The sequence below is a fragment of the Brassica rapa genome, chromosome A02, assembly GCF_000309985.2.
Source record: "Brassica rapa cultivar Chiifu-401-42 chromosome A02, CAAS_Brap_v3.01, whole genome shotgun sequence".
Classification (NCBI taxonomy): Eukaryota; Viridiplantae; Streptophyta; class Magnoliopsida; order Brassicales; family Brassicaceae; genus Brassica; species Brassica rapa.
In genome coordinates, this window is record NC_024796.2 from 6,033,480 (window position 1) to 6,048,400 (window position 14,921).

General features: G+C 37.2%; 4 protein-coding genes across 5 annotated transcripts; 3 read left to right on the plus strand and 1 right to left on the minus strand.

Annotated features, from left to right (window-relative positions):
* Positions 1-530: 530 nt before the first annotated feature.
* LOC117125640 (protein VERNALIZATION INSENSITIVE 3-like) lies at positions 531-3,426 on the plus strand. Of its 2 annotated transcripts, none has more exons than XM_033286015.1 (5): positions 531-784; positions 1,191-1,257; positions 1,575-2,139; positions 2,220-2,527; positions 2,597-3,426. In XM_033286015.1, the coding sequence occupies exons 1-5, from the start codon at positions 770-772 to the stop codon at positions 3,319-3,321; spliced, it is 1,680 nt and encodes a 559-aa protein (XP_033141906.1). In that variant the 5' UTR covers positions 531-769; the 3' UTR covers positions 3,322-3,426. The 2 variants fall into 2 exon arrangements, with proteins under 2 accessions (XP_033141906.1, XP_033141905.1); XM_033286014.1 differs by having other exon boundaries at positions 717-833.
* LOC117132192 (U4/U6.U5 small nuclear ribonucleoprotein 27 kDa protein) lies at positions 3,413-4,861 on the minus strand. Its single transcript, XM_033286017.1, has 2 exons — positions 4,194-4,861; positions 3,413-3,676 (listed from the first exon to the last, which is right to left on the minus strand). The coding sequence occupies exon 1, from the start codon at positions 4,812-4,814 to the stop codon at positions 4,206-4,208; it is 609 nt and encodes a 202-aa protein (XP_033141908.1). The 5' UTR covers positions 4,815-4,861; the 3' UTR covers positions 3,413-3,676; positions 4,194-4,205.
* A 2,819-nt stretch (positions 4,862-7,680) lies between these two features.
* LOC103851779 (ATPase 3, plasma membrane-type) lies at positions 7,681-13,061 on the plus strand. Its single transcript, XM_033286013.1, has 14 exons — positions 7,681-7,794; positions 7,938-8,006; positions 9,125-9,244; positions 9,321-9,557; positions 9,635-10,519; positions 10,592-10,841; positions 10,922-11,086; positions 11,173-11,411; positions 11,499-11,531; positions 11,619-11,861; positions 11,945-12,118; positions 12,193-12,375; positions 12,473-12,654; positions 12,758-13,061. The coding sequence occupies exons 2-14, from the start codon at positions 7,956-7,958 to the stop codon at positions 12,849-12,851; spliced, it is 2,856 nt and encodes a 951-aa protein (XP_033141904.1). The 5' UTR covers positions 7,681-7,794; positions 7,938-7,955; the 3' UTR covers positions 12,852-13,061.
* A 394-nt stretch (positions 13,062-13,455) lies between these two features.
* On the plus strand, positions 13,456-14,843 carry LOC103851718. The gene is made up of 3 exons (XM_009128597.3): positions 13,456-13,714; positions 13,802-13,972; positions 14,405-14,843. Exons 1-3 carry the CDS (start codon positions 13,554-13,556, stop codon positions 14,643-14,645), a joined length of 573 nt encoding a protein of 190 aa, XP_009126845.1. The 5' UTR covers positions 13,456-13,553; the 3' UTR covers positions 14,646-14,843.
* Positions 14,844-14,921: the final 78 nt, after the last annotated feature.

Consider the following 14,921-nt stretch of genomic DNA (forward strand, 5'->3'; position numbering starts at 1 on the left):
CTAAAATTGAATTTTTTATTTTAAAATTTTTAATTTTATTTTATTTTTAAAAATTTGAAATCCTATCCCTAAAACCCACTCCTCAACTCTAAACCCTAAACCTTTAACTTTAAACCTAAATCCTAAACTTTAAACCTAGACCCCACTTCTTAACTCTAAACCCTAATGTCTAAATTAATTAATTTTAAGAATATAAATGTATATTTATTTATTTTAATAAAACATTTAAGTTTATTTTGGTCATTTTTATTTTTAAAGTTTATATTTATGATAAAAACATTTTTAGGTCAATACGGAATTTCTCTGATATAAATGTCTACTAACTAAATGTTAATGTTATTTCGACCTCAAATCGTTCTACAGTTAGTTCATCGAATGCATAGAAATATTCTTATAATATGTTACAATAATATCTTAGGATACTAACTAACATATATATCCACTCGGAAGCATGCCACTTGCCAGTCAATTCAAAGCATGTGCGTGTAAATATAATATCTTCGAAACCACGTGAAGATATTGGATATTTACATCATTTTTTCGTTTTATATTTAAATAAAGAAAAACCAAACTCTAAAGAAAAGAAAAAAAGACAACCTTTCAGAGCACAAGCTTCATCAGAGGGTTTTGTGTTAGTATAACACCTACAAAAGGAGTTGGTCAAGAGAACCAGCAAAGGAAATATATTTCTCCTTTTTCTTTCACAAAACTACAAAAAAAAAATAACCAAGAAAGAAAGAAAAAACGAAGAACACAAAGGAAAAAAAAAATGCAAGCTGCTTCGGTAAATAGCTTCTCTTTGTTCGATGTTGTTGTTGGAAGTTTTTCATTCGGTGAAACAACGAACCAATCCTCATTTTATTTACTTTTATTTTAGTTTTTTAGTTTTCTGGTATTTATTTTTTAATTCACAAAAATTCTCAATGTTTTGTTCTTCCTAGAGCTTAACGACCGTGTCCTCCTCGAATCCCTTGTCTTATACATACACATTAAGACAAATAGAGCTTCATGGGGTTTTCCTTTTGGTTGTTTAAACTTCTAATTTTGAAAAAAAAAAAATTGGAAAATAAAATCTGAGCTTTATCGATCTCTTTTGTTCTTGCGGAGCGTGAGTACATGTTTTACATGCTTCTTTTCCATAGAATCTTTTTAACTTTTGTCTTCGTGTTTGTCTGAAATCTGATCTGCAGCTCTCAAAGAATTGGCGTTTTGATAGTACTGTGGGTCCAGAAGACATAGATCCTTCTTCATTTCAAGGTACGTCATCTTCTTTCTTCTTGTCGACGTGAATGTCTTTTTGTCTTCTCATTGTTCTAGTTCGACGCGTTTATATGCTTTTAGGTCATTAACGCGACGTCGTTTTAATTCATCAGAACTGTTGAAACATGATCGTATACGCTTATTGATTCATCGCCATTGTGAATATATTGGTTGTTCTTGACAAATTGTGAATAAATTTTACCCAAACATGTCATAATAACTTTTTTTTTGTTATTCTTATTCATTTATACTTGGCAATACGATTATGTTGAAGAGATTTTAGGGTTAGAGGATTGTGCTTTTGGCTTTTGCAGGTGTTACGTGCGCTGACTTTCCCAAAAAGAAAGGTTTGAGTGTAAGCGAGAGGAGGGAACTGATCCACGCATTGTCCAAGCAGCCAGAAGAAGCTTCAGAGCTTTTAAACTCATGGAGCCGAGATGAGATAATGAAGATCATATGTGCAGAGATGGGGAAAGAGAGGAAGTACACTGGTCTAGCCAAACCAAAACTCATAGAAACCCTACTCAAACTTGTGTCTCGTCCTCTCGGAGAAACCTCTCGTCCTGACCGTAAAAACTCGAAAAAGAAACGGAAGACGACCAGTTACATCATTTGCTGCGAGAATGTAGCTTGTAGAGCTGCGCTTGGAACCGAGGATACCTTTTGCAGGAAGTGTTCTTGCTGCGTTTGTCAGAACTATGATGAAGATAAAGATCCGAGTCTATGGATTACTTGTGAGGCTTGTGGAGTGTCTTGTCATTTAGAATGCGCTTTGGAGCAAGAGAGGTATGGGATTGGGTGTGATGATGATGAAGTAGGAAGAGCGCTTGATGGTAGGTTTTATTGCGTGTTTTGCGGCAAAGATAATGACTTACTCGGGTAAGAATCGATGGATATACACAATGAACGTAGATCGTTTGGAGGATGTGTAATGTAATATTATGTGTGTGTACTTACAGATGCTGGAGGGAACAAGTGAAGGTGGCGAAAGAGACTCAACGTGTGGATGTTCTTTGCTACCGTGTTTCTTTAGGTCAGAAGCTGCTGAGAGGTACAAGGAAGTATCGATATCTATTGGAACTCATGGACGAGGCGGTGAAGAAGCTGGAGGGTGATGTGGGTCCGTTATCGGGTTGCGCGATGAAGATGGCTCGTGGTATCGTCCAAAGTCTATCTTCGGGAACTCAAGTTCAAAAGCTGTGTTCTCTGGCAATGGAAGCTTTGGACAAAATGGTCTCACCACCATCAGAATCTGTTTCAGGACAAGGTTAGTTTTCTGTTCACACATTGTACTTATGTTTTGGAGTAAGAAGATGTTGACTTTAGTTCTCGTTAGGTGACAAGTTGAGCGTGAGAGTGGAAGAGGTTCAAGCAAGATCAGTCACTGTGATATTAGACTCCGAGGAGCCGTCTTCCTCACAAAACCAGACCACTGGGGTGGAGGGTGATGAAGATGAAGCTGGGAACATGCAAAGCCTATTGATTAACTCTAGCAGTGGTCTTTGCAGTAATCCATCTTTACCGGAAGATGAATTTAACAATGCCCTTATACGCTGCTGCAAAGAAAATGGGGACAATGACAACATTGAAGTAGAATCTGAGCTTGAAGACGAGAGGCTCATAAAAAGGAAAGTTAACGAGCCAGAGGGAAGAGAGTTGCTTGTTGTAACACCCTGCCGAAGAGATGCTTATAAGGGCAAGCAAGAAGGGAACAAAAGATCCAAATCAAGAACAGCAACCGTGAACGAGAAACCTGAGACCAATGTAGCAAATGGATTTGGAGGAGATAATGACTTGGTTCACGTCGTCAAGACCATCAGATGCTTAGAGCAAGAAGGGCATATAGACAAGAGTTTCCGGAAAAGGTTCTTGACATGGTATAGCTTAAGAGCTACTCATCGTGAAGTTAGAGTTGTGAAGCTTTTTATCGAGACATTCATGGATGATCTGCCCTCTTTGGGACAACAGCTTATGCATACATTCTCAGATTGCACACTCAACAAGAGATCATCAGCAAGTGGTGTTGTACCTGCTGGAATCTGCCTCAAGCTCTGGCATTAAAATCTCTTGAAATCTCTCTCAATTTTCTTAATATTCTAAAAACCATAACGATATCTTAATGTAACTTTGCTTCCTTCTAATGTATAGCGCAAAACTCAAAACGAACATGCATAATTTCAACTAAACCATAGTCTGAAGATATAGCCGGGGAGATTACACTCATGACATTAACAATTCTAAAATCCCCCAAATAAAAAAGAACTCAATAGACGTTTCTAAGCTCTGAGAGTACATGTTTGATCTCTAAAGGACATTAGAACAGAGCCTGGGGGTAGAATTGCGGTAAAGACTACCTTGGAAACGCAGCTCGAACTCTCATCATCTGAGTATTGTTTAATCCATAATGACAAAGAACCTGCAAGATAGGTTTAAAATATAATCAAAATGGTGAGGCAAAGTGATTAACACGATAACATAGAGTGCAAAGAGTCACAACAAGATAGGTTTAGCTAACATATGAAACAATGTGGATGATTCATCTTCAACGCAGCCACACAAGTAGCTAATACTAAAGTCCTAGCTAGCTGAATCATACTAGTAAAAAACCTACAAAAAGTAGCTAACTATTATTATTTTTTGATTAGCCAAGGGTGTCCAGCTGGACCAGACGGACCGAGACCCAACCGACTAATCCCCTGGAGACTTAACCACCGGTGACAGCTAAGCAGGTCGCTCTAGGTGGGAGTTAGAGACCCACACCACCTAGAAAGAGCTAATAATTTCGCACTGGACGGGAATCAATCCCTGTTTACTCCTAGTCGAGCGGAAACCACTAGACCACACCAAGATGTAAACTATTAGACCACCAGGATGTTGTTAGCTAAAGATATCTTCTAACTGGATCTTATTCCATCATAGAGACTATCACTAACATTGAGGAAAGCTTAGCGGTTACGCTCAGCAGGCAAAGGACGGTTAAAGCCACCGCGACGGTTCATGTACTGCCTTGGCTGCCGCTTGGTAACAGCCCTGATCCCGCTGACGTCAGCACCTTCAACATGCTTCCCTTTCGTCGAGTCAAATCCAGTTGGAATCCCTAACATCTTCATCATCTCTATCTCATTCACATCCATCCCCTCCTCCTCCTCCGCAGCTTCGCTTGGTTGCTTATCGTTCTTCTCTTTCGCAGTCTCGTCGACGGAGCCAGACGCAGCTTTTTTCCGGTTCCTCTCCTTCTCGTCCTCCACTGAGCTCTCGCGAGGCCGTTTCCGCGACGGAGAGGGGGAGGGAGTCCTGCGCCTGTGGTGTCGGTTACGGTCGCGGTCGATCGAGCGGGAGCGAGATCGGTACTTCTCCGGAGAGCGCGCGTGGCGAGGAGGACGAGCGTGGTGGTCTGGAGTACGAGATCGGGACTTCTTGCTCCTTATCCCTCGGTGGTCACGGTCTCTATCTTCACGGTCCCGATCACGGTCGTCTCTCTCTCGGCGTCGATCGCGGTCGTCTCTATCTCGGCGTCTGTCACTATCACGTTCGCGTCGGTTGCGCTGTGACATGGTGGCGATGCCGACTGAGGACGGTGGTTGCGCGCAGGGGTTTTGACTGGGAGAGACTCAACTCAAGTAAAAGCCCATTAAATAAATAATGGGCTTGGGTCTTAGTACAATAAAAGCCCATACGACGCGGTCAAGGTGTTCGGTATGGTACTTGGTTTAGTTGACCGTTAAACTAACATCAAACCAATTCAGTTGAGCTAAGTTTTAACGTTGGTTTAGACTTATATTTACTACAATGATTTCATAAGAATGTAAAATTATATCTAATCGGACGAAAAATATCACTTTTTGGAACTTTATAATATAAGATTTAACGATATTCAATATCTTTTAAAGATTCCATGCACGTCTCGGCCATAATAACCCAAATGAATCCTAAAATCAAGTACAACCAAAATTACTTATACTTTTTCTGCTAAAGTTTGATATTCGTTTTGAGAAATTGATTCATTATAGTACAGACTATCCCACATGGAGAATATAAAAATACTTTTTAAAGGTAAGCAGTTTAGCTTTAAGCAAAAACAAAATGCAGTTTAGCTTCACACAGAAACAATAATTATAATTAATATCCTTTATATATCACTGAAATACGTTTTTCCTATTAAAATTAGAAACTAAAATTATATGTTTTAAACGATAATTTTGATGAATATTTTTTTGGTGTTACAATGTCTACATTTTTAAGATGTTTCAAATTTATAAAAGGGACGTGAGAGAACAAGTGGGTTTGGTCGGTCGTTTCTTTACACTTATGCAACATTCTCTATTCATCCATATCTCCTTCCACGAGATGCTCAAATTCCCCACTATATAAATTCCTTTTCTTTAATATAAAATTTTATAAGAAAATCCATAAAAATCATGGAAGTTCAGATATTTACGTATTCTAATTTACTAAAAATTACTTTATATTATATAGTTACTATTGAGAATAAGAACAAGAAAATCCCAATCAGCGTTGGTCCAACGATCTTCCAACAAAGCACAATGCACGATTCGATTTCATCATGTATGTATTCACCACCTCACATTTGTTTCTTTTTTTCTCCTTCTCTCGTTTAGTTATATCATTATCCATCATGCGTTATGTTTTGCCCTTTTAACATTTCTAGTGTTGGCTGTTCTCAAATCCTAGTAACCTTCGCTAGTCTTTTTGTTCAGAAGTAGCCTTCACTAGTTAGTTAATTAGGATGATCTTGTGAGCTAAACTTGAGGTAGAAATAGAATCGTGGGACCCGAAGAACATGAGATGCATCAAAGGCAAAGTCCAAAGTAATTACGTTATTGTTAGTGGAATGTGTACGTGAAGGTGTACGAACCATAATTCCACATGTGTTGCGAGCCTGCTTGATCTATCCTACAATCCAACTTATTTCTAATTCTTTTTTTCATAATTTCGTTTGTATCTTAAAAAATGAAACACCCACAATAATATAAATTTTATTAACTTTTTGTTGAAGAAAATATAACTTTTATTAACACGTAAAAAATGCACGATTGTTTCTTTATAAAAATATGCTTGCATGATTGTTCCTAACGAATTTATTTTGTTAATGAAAAAAATGCTAAGCCATGTAACTTCTGTACCATTTGAATGTACCGTTTAATACTTTGAATACAGATTTATATCTTACTGATTTCACTAAGTACTGTGCGAACCATACATCCATCACACTAATCCCATGCATTCCCACATGTCATATAATAAATGATTTAAATCTTCAAACTATTCGAAGTAAAACGCAGCCAGTACCTAATAATGGTACTTAACTTGGTTACATCGGAAATCATGTAGATTAATGTCAAATTAGTAAGAAATTGGGTTACTGTATAGACTTTTATTCCAAAAGATACCCAATTTTCTATTATGATTTGGGTGGTCACTCTAGAAAATTCAATATTCATACTCATCCGAAATAACCAATCCAAAGGTCACAACTTTTGGTTGTGCATGGTTTAGATTTCTTGAGCTAAACATATACAGAGATTAAATTGCCGTCAACTTTAAGTATTTGGTTTGCATAATTTCGGTTTCCATATTTAATACGTACCAACATATCATCAATTGAAAGATTCTAAAGAGTTTGATTGTTTCTAAGACGGTTTAGATTAGTTAAGTGCTGTCACATAAATACGGATATGATTTAAAAATATTGGTAGTTTTGTACCAACCGTTCTTAACTTAATGAGGTGAGGATAGTCTGGTTAGCCAGGTTAGGTATATATGAAAATATATTGGTTAATGTATATTTTTGTAGATGGTTGATAAATTGATACTATTCTGATCATATTTATCTACTCATCGCACTTTTTTATTACACAAGCAACTGAATTCAACAAAATTGAATATATGAGTACATTTTTTTAGTATGTGGGGGGGGGGGGGGGGGGGGGGGGTGTTTAAAATCTCAAGTTAATCAAAGACGATTAAGATCTGAAAATTGTCAATAAAATAAAGTATTCATAAATTGTGTTATTATACAGATTGAGGAGGATATTGATCAGTTAATATATTCCTGAAAGAAATTTTTTTAGTATGTACCATCAAATTAAAGCGTAAGAACTGAGAGAGATATCTATGTGTCAGGTAGGAACATGACAAGACAATAACGTCCTCCTCGATGAAATTCAGGAACAGAACTAGTCTACTAGACCTGGTCTCTCAAATAGTCAAATAGTAAAATCTGACCGAGTTAATATTAATTAATGACATACTTAACACACGTCAAAGTGATAATAATATGATTTATTTATTTTTCTTGTCAAAGTGATGATATTTATCTTTTCAAGAATCTATTTATAATTAGGTCAACTTTTTTTTAAAAAGAGATGATAATTCTTAAGAATAATAACCTTTTCCGAAATATACGACTCGGAGACCTAAACGGTGTCGTATAACTACGCAAGGGATATAAATAGAGCCACCAAATAGCCAACGTAGTTCACATTCACTTGCTCTCTTTCTCCAAAGAATCTGGTTCGTTTCAATTTTATTTTCTCTCCTTTTTTTTGGTATTCTCGAATATATCTTTATCATCGCTACTTTCCTCTGCTTAACTTTTCAGCAGTTTTTCTGAATAATTTTAACGACTTTTCCTTTGTGTTTTGGGTTTAACGAAGGCACAGAGCTAGGAAAGCATGGTGGGTGGTGGTTCTCTTGAGGATATCAAGAACGAGAATGTTGATTTGGTATGAACTCTTTCTTGTATTTAAACAACTATCTATTTAAATTCTTATATTTTACATGCGTTTGTTTAATCTTTTGGTTAATTTTTCAAAACGTAAATTTGTCAACAATATGTCGCTTGAGTTTGATTATGTTTTAAAGCTTGAGCTCCTCCACTTATACATCGATTCGATCTTGATCAATAAAAATCCATGAAAAATTCATATTACTTCTGATTTATTGGCGTCTTTCACGTATTTCTTATTTTTTCCTACTAGATTTTGGAAGTTTAGTCAATTGAAATCACAGAATCACGAGAATTTAGTTAGTCAATTAATCAATTATGTTAAGTGCTTACCAAATAGAGCAGTAGTATTATTAAGTAGGACTCTTTTACTTTCACATGATTCGTTTTATTGTTACTTAATTTGAAAACTGTTTTCTTAGAATGGTTATTAGTCAAATTGTTGGAAATAATTAGTACGTTTTGGATTGTTCATACTCACGGGAAATCGCATCATCAGTATCATCAATGGTTTAACTACTTCCCTAGATGAACCTAACCTTCGATATTCACCTGATTTTCTGGACTCGGTTAATGATCCTATGTTATATTGACCGATTTGCCCCTATCATTATAAAATATGCTCTCAATAATATTAAGGATAAATTTGTATTTAATTTAAAAATTGCAAATACTACTAGTTTTCCTTATTTAATTTATTTGAATACAGAGTTTTACTTTTTTTTCTTTGGTTTTGTTTTAATTATGATAGTTTAGTATGCTAGTTTGTTTTGTTCTCACAGGTAAACTTTGACTGTTTTTTACCAAAAAAAAACTTTGACTGTTAGTAGAAAATTTACCATATATTATAGCGTTTTCAGTTCAACATAGAATATAATATCATCGTGTCCATTGGACTTGCTATGAATAAACATTATTATTATTATTATTATTATTATTATTATTATTATTATTATTATTATTATTATTATTATTATTATTATTATTTTCCTGACCATTGCTATGAATAAAAAGAGTTAGACACTTATTTTTATTTGCATAACAGGTTTAATAATATTACTCACTTTTGATAAAAACATTGGATCATGTTCATGTTTTAATATTAATTAACTGCAGGAGAAAATACCAATTGAAGAAGTGTTCCAGCAGTTGAAATGCAGCAGAGATGGACTATCTGGAGCAGAAGGAGAGAGCAGACTCCAGCTCTTTGGCCCCAACAAACTCGAGGAGAAGAAGGTAAACCTAACTTTGTATATCTAGTTTCTGGCTTAGCAAATATTAAGTGAAGTGACTAATCACAAAACAAAAACAGGAAAGCAAGATACTTAAGTTCTTGGGGTTTATGTGGAACCCTCTCTCTTGGGTCATGGAAGCAGCTGCAATCATGGCCATTGCCTTGGCTAATGGCGATGGACGTCCACCTGATTGGCAAGACTTTGTTGGTATTGTTTGTCTTTTGGTTATTAACTCAACCATCAGCTTTTGGGAAGAAAACAATGCCGGAAACGCTGCTGCTGCTCTCATGGCTGGTCTTGCTCCCAAAACAAAGGTTCACTTTCAATCTCTCATGTTTCCTCTCACTATTCCACTAGATTTCTTGTTCCGCAAGTAACAATATTTGTGTAGGTTCTAAGAGATGGCAAATGGAGTGAGCAAGAAGCTTCTATTCTTGTCCCCGGAGATATCGTGAGCATCAAGCTAGGTGACATCATCCCTGCTGACGCACGTCTCCTCGAAGGCGACGCTTTAAAAGTTGACCAATCTGCTCTAACCGGTGAGTCCCTCCCTGCCACAAAAGGTCCAGGAGAAGAAGTCTTCTCCGGCTCTACTTGCAAGCAAGGCGAGATAGAAGCGGTTGTGATAGCCACTGGTGTCCACACCTTCTTCGGCAAGGCAGCTCACCTCGTTGACAGCACAAACCAAGTGGGACACTTCCAGCAAGTCCTCACCGCAATAGGAAACTTCTGCATCATCTCAATCGCGGTCGGTATAGTCATTGAGATCATAGTCATGTACCCTATCCAGCGCAGGAAGTACAGAGACGGCATCGATAACCTCCTGGTGCTTTTGATCGGTGGGATCCCCATTGCGATGCCTACTGTTTTGTCTGTGACTATGGCCATTGGTTCCCACAAGTTGTCTGAACAAGGAGCTATCACTAAAAGAATGACAGCTATTGAGGAGATGGCTGGTATGGATGTTCTGTGCAGTGATAAGACTGGTACTCTGACGCTAAACAAGCTGAGTGTTGACAAGAATCTGATTGAGGTTTGTGCAAGAGGCGTTGAGAAGGAAGAGGTCCTGCTCTTAGCTGCTAGGGCTTCAAGAACAGAGAATCAAGATGCTATTGACGCTGCTATGGTTGGTATGCTTGCTGATCCTAAAGAGGCGAGAGCTGGTATTAGAGAGATTCACTTCTTCCCATTCAATCCAGTCGACAAGAGAACAGCGCTTACGTACATTGATGGTAATGGAGACTGGCACCGTGTAAGCAAAGGAGCTCCAGAGCAGGTAACTAGAATCTCATTTAAGTGTTACTTGCGAGTCAAGTAATATCTCTAACCTTTTTGATGATATATTCAGATTCTTGATCTGTGCAATGCAAGAGCTGATCTGAGGAAGAGAGTCCACTCAGCGATTGATAAGTACGCTGAGCGTGGACTTAGGTCATTAGCTGTTGCGAGACAGACTGTACCTGAGAAGACTAAAGAAAGCTCTGGTGGTCCATGGGAGTTTGTTGGTGTGTTGCCTTTGTTTGATCCTCCAAGACATGATAGTGCAGATACCATTAGAAGAGCTTTAGACCTTGGTGTCAACGTCAAGATGATCACTGGTTAATATCTTTTTATATATATATATTCTTATATAATAATCTTATAATGCTTTCTTATGGCTGTATTGTTTTTTTAATAGGTGATCAACTTGCTATTGCCAAAGAGACTGGACGTAGGCTAGGGATGGGATCAAACATGTATCCATCAGCTTCTCTTCTTGGTAATCACAAAGATGCAAACCTAGCTGCTATTCCCGTTGAAGAGCTGATTGAGAAGGCTGATGGCTTTGCTGGTGTCTTCCCAGGTTGGTGTAGAAGCTTGCTTTCTCTCTCTATCTCTTTCTTACATGTCCCTTGTTTGTTTGTTTATGTTTCTATTTGAATCTGGCAGAGCACAAGTATGAGATTGTGAAGAAGTTGCAAGATTTGAAGCATATATGTGGAATGACTGGTGATGGAGTGAACGATGCTCCTGCCTTGAAGAGAGCTGATATTGGTATAGCTGTTGCTGATGCTACTGACGCTGCACGTGGCGCTTCAGACATTGTTCTCACCGAGCCTGGTCTTAGTGTTATCATCAGCGCGGTGTTAACCAGTAGAGCCATCTTCCAAAGAATGAAGAATTACACTGTGAGTGTGCTCTCCTCTCTTTAAGCTATAACTTTATTTTATAATACATTTTTCTAATCACCAATGTCACTTTGTGTTTTCTAACAGATTTATGCTGTTTCTATCACCATTCGTATAGTGGTAAGTAATTAAAATTTGTATATATTCTTGAATGTTATATCAAATAATCTTTATGTTTATGGTCTCTCTTTGTATCTTTTTTAACAGTTTGGGTTCATGCTCATTGCTTTGATATGGAAGTTCGATTTTTCGCCGTTCATGGTTTTGATCATTGCTATCTTAAACGATGGAACAATCATGACCATCTCAAAGGACAAAGTGGTGCCTTCTCCTACACCAGACAGCTGGAAACTCAAAGAGATATTCGCAACCGGCATTGTCCTTGGAGGCTACATGGCTATAGTGACCGTTGTTTTCTTCTGGGCTGCTTACAGAACCGACTTCTTCCCGGTATATATATCTTAAACATATAAACACTCTTTATGTCTCTCACTCAAATCACATAAGCATAACTCTGTCTTGTTTTTCTGTAGAGAACATTCCATGTGAGAGACTTGAGAGGCAATGAACATGAGATGATGTCTGCTTTGTACTTACAAGTCAGTATAGTGAGCCAAGCTCTTATCTTCGTCACACGTTCAAGAGGCTGGTCTTTTCTTGAACGGCCTGGATGGCTCTTGCTTATTGCCTTCTGGATTGCACAAGCGGTAAAAGCATTTAAACATGGTTCTTGATTCATAAACTTATCTCCTCACTGATTCATATACTTTGATGTTTGTAGATTGCAACTGGTGTTGCGGTTTTGGCTGATTGGGAGTTTGCTAGAATCAAAGGAATAGGGCTTGGATGGGCTGGAGTTATCTGGCTTTACAGTATTGTCTTTTACATTCCGTTAGACATGCTCAAGTTTGCAATCCGTTACATACTATCTGGAACTGCATGGAACAATCTCATTGACAACAAGGTATGTTTTTCTTTTGTTTCTTAGTTACTTGTTTACCACGTTATTCTTGTTCTTAAGACCAACACAATCTATTTGTCTCTCTTTTTTTTGTGTTAAGACTGCGTTTACGACTAAGCAAAACTATGGGATAGAGGAGAGAGAGGCACAATGGGCTCTCGCACAGAGGACTTTACATGGTCTTCAGAATCAAGAAACGGCTAATGTTTTCCCTGAGAAAGGTGGCTACAGAGAACTGTCTGAGATCGCTGAGCAAGCTAAGAGACGAGCTGAGATCGCAAGGTAAAAATAATATAAGTTTATTATCACCGATTAACAAAAACCTAAGGTTTCTTGTAAGGCAAGTTAACATTAGGGGTTTGTGTGTTGTTATTGTTGGTTGAAGGCTTAGGGAACTTCATACGCTTAAAGGGCATGTAGAGTCAGTGGTGAAGCTTAAGGGACTTGACATTGAGACAGCTGGTCACTACACCGTTTAATAACAAGATGGACTCAAGAGAAGATGATCAAGGAAGAAGAAGATCGTTTGTTTAACGGATGATAATGATGATAATATCATAAGATGAGAGGCAATAAAGTGTTGTTTTAGGTGTTTTGTGTTAAGTTCCTCTAAACTCCTGGGGCTTTTTTTTTTTCTTTTCTTCTTCCTTGATTTTAGACTTAATTATAATTGTGGTTTCAGTTTGCTCTGTGTTGGAGACAAAAGATAAGATAATATAATAATTTCTTAGGTTTATACAATTTTGTTTTCTTTTATATAACCATATTTTTTTCTTATAAGTTTATTATCCTCATTTGTCTAATTAGTCTGAATTTTTACACGAATACAAAAACCTAATATACGATTGTATGTGGAATCTCTAAAGTGAACAAGCATCAATGAAAAATAAACGAATAGAATAACATTCTCAAATTTATCAAAAAAAAAAAGAATAACATTCTCATATTTATCTTGGTCCAAGAGAATATCGGGGTCCGGTTCGATTACTTCTTCAGACCGGTTAGATATACATAACCGGATATCATAATCCGTTGTAGATAGTGGATACATGTGTTCTTGAGTAGACCACTAGTTATAACCCACGTGGCAATCTCTTTATCACAAAGCCAAAAGCTAGAAAAGAAAAGAAACCGAGAAGACGAGAAAGATCTTTTCGAAACAGAACAGAGAGACAGCAAAAATGTATTTCGCAGCTATAGCTTCTTCACGACAAAGCTTTCTATCAAACACTTTCAGTTTCCAAGACAGTTTCAAATTCAAACACAGTAATAAACTCACTCGTCCTAAGTCAATCTGTTGTAAATCTCCACACCACAACGACGAAGAAACAGATTCTTCCCGGTACTTTTATTTATCTTTTAAGACTTTTTCGTTCTGATTTTGATAATTTCTCTTATTCAATTAATATTTTTGTTAATTATCTGTTAGGAAAAATGAGAATCAGCTGGCTAAATTGGCAATCGCGACGTTAGCGGTTGGCGTTTTGGCTTTGGGATCAGTTGGAGATGCGTCTGCGGCTAAGAGCGGCGGAAGAATCGGTGGTCAAGCGTTTCGGTCTTCAGCTCCTCGGCCTCCTCCTAGGATAAACAACCGATCGAGGTAATTATCTTTTTTTACCAAGATCTTATTTTGATTTTAATTATGTGGTTACATGTTAAGCATAATAATCAATAAATAAAATCTCCATAAAGGAGGCTTCATAAATGGGCCTAATCGATCTCATGTCCACATTATAGCCCATTATAACTAAACTTTAAGGCACTTGTATTTTGTACACTGACAGTTTGAACCCAAAATTACAGCCTAACGACCAAGAGTAATCACTTGGTTGATGGTTGTGTAGTTTTTCTCCAAATAAACTCACAAACTTTAGCTTTATGTATCAAACATGTATACGTAAATTATACACAAAAACAGAAAATGCTGTACTGAGGATTGTATTATTTGTTAATTTTTTCTAATGTGAATGCAAACACAAATATAAAATTGGCGTAGTTCAATTATATCCTTAACGTAGATTTCTCTTTACAGGACCAACATCTACGTGAATCCTCAGGTTGCACCACCTTTAATCGGTGGCTATGGATCATATGGCTACGGCGGTTGGGGATGGTCACCGTTTTCGTATTTTGCCCCTGGTCCTGCGGTGGCAGTTGGTGGCGGTGGTGGCCTGGACCTCCTAGTTCTCTTCATGTTTTTTGGGGCCGCTTCAGCCGTGGCCAGGAACTTTTTTCGATCAAGAAATGAAGAAGACGACGATGATGACTATTAGGGCTGGTAAAGAATGAAATCAAAGAGGCATGTGTTATTACAAACATAGTCAAATATACGATTTGTGTTAAAAGTTATGATGAAACAACAGACGGTTTGTAAACCTTGAGATTAGTAACTAATTAAGACCAATCCAAAAACTTATAGCAAACTCAAATTGAAACATTCTCAAAATTTCAAATTTAGCATATTTTCTGTTTTTGTTGATACTTTATATTTTAAGTTCTATCCTTCTTATAATCATTTCTCATTGAGCTTCTAAAAGCACGTAAGAAGA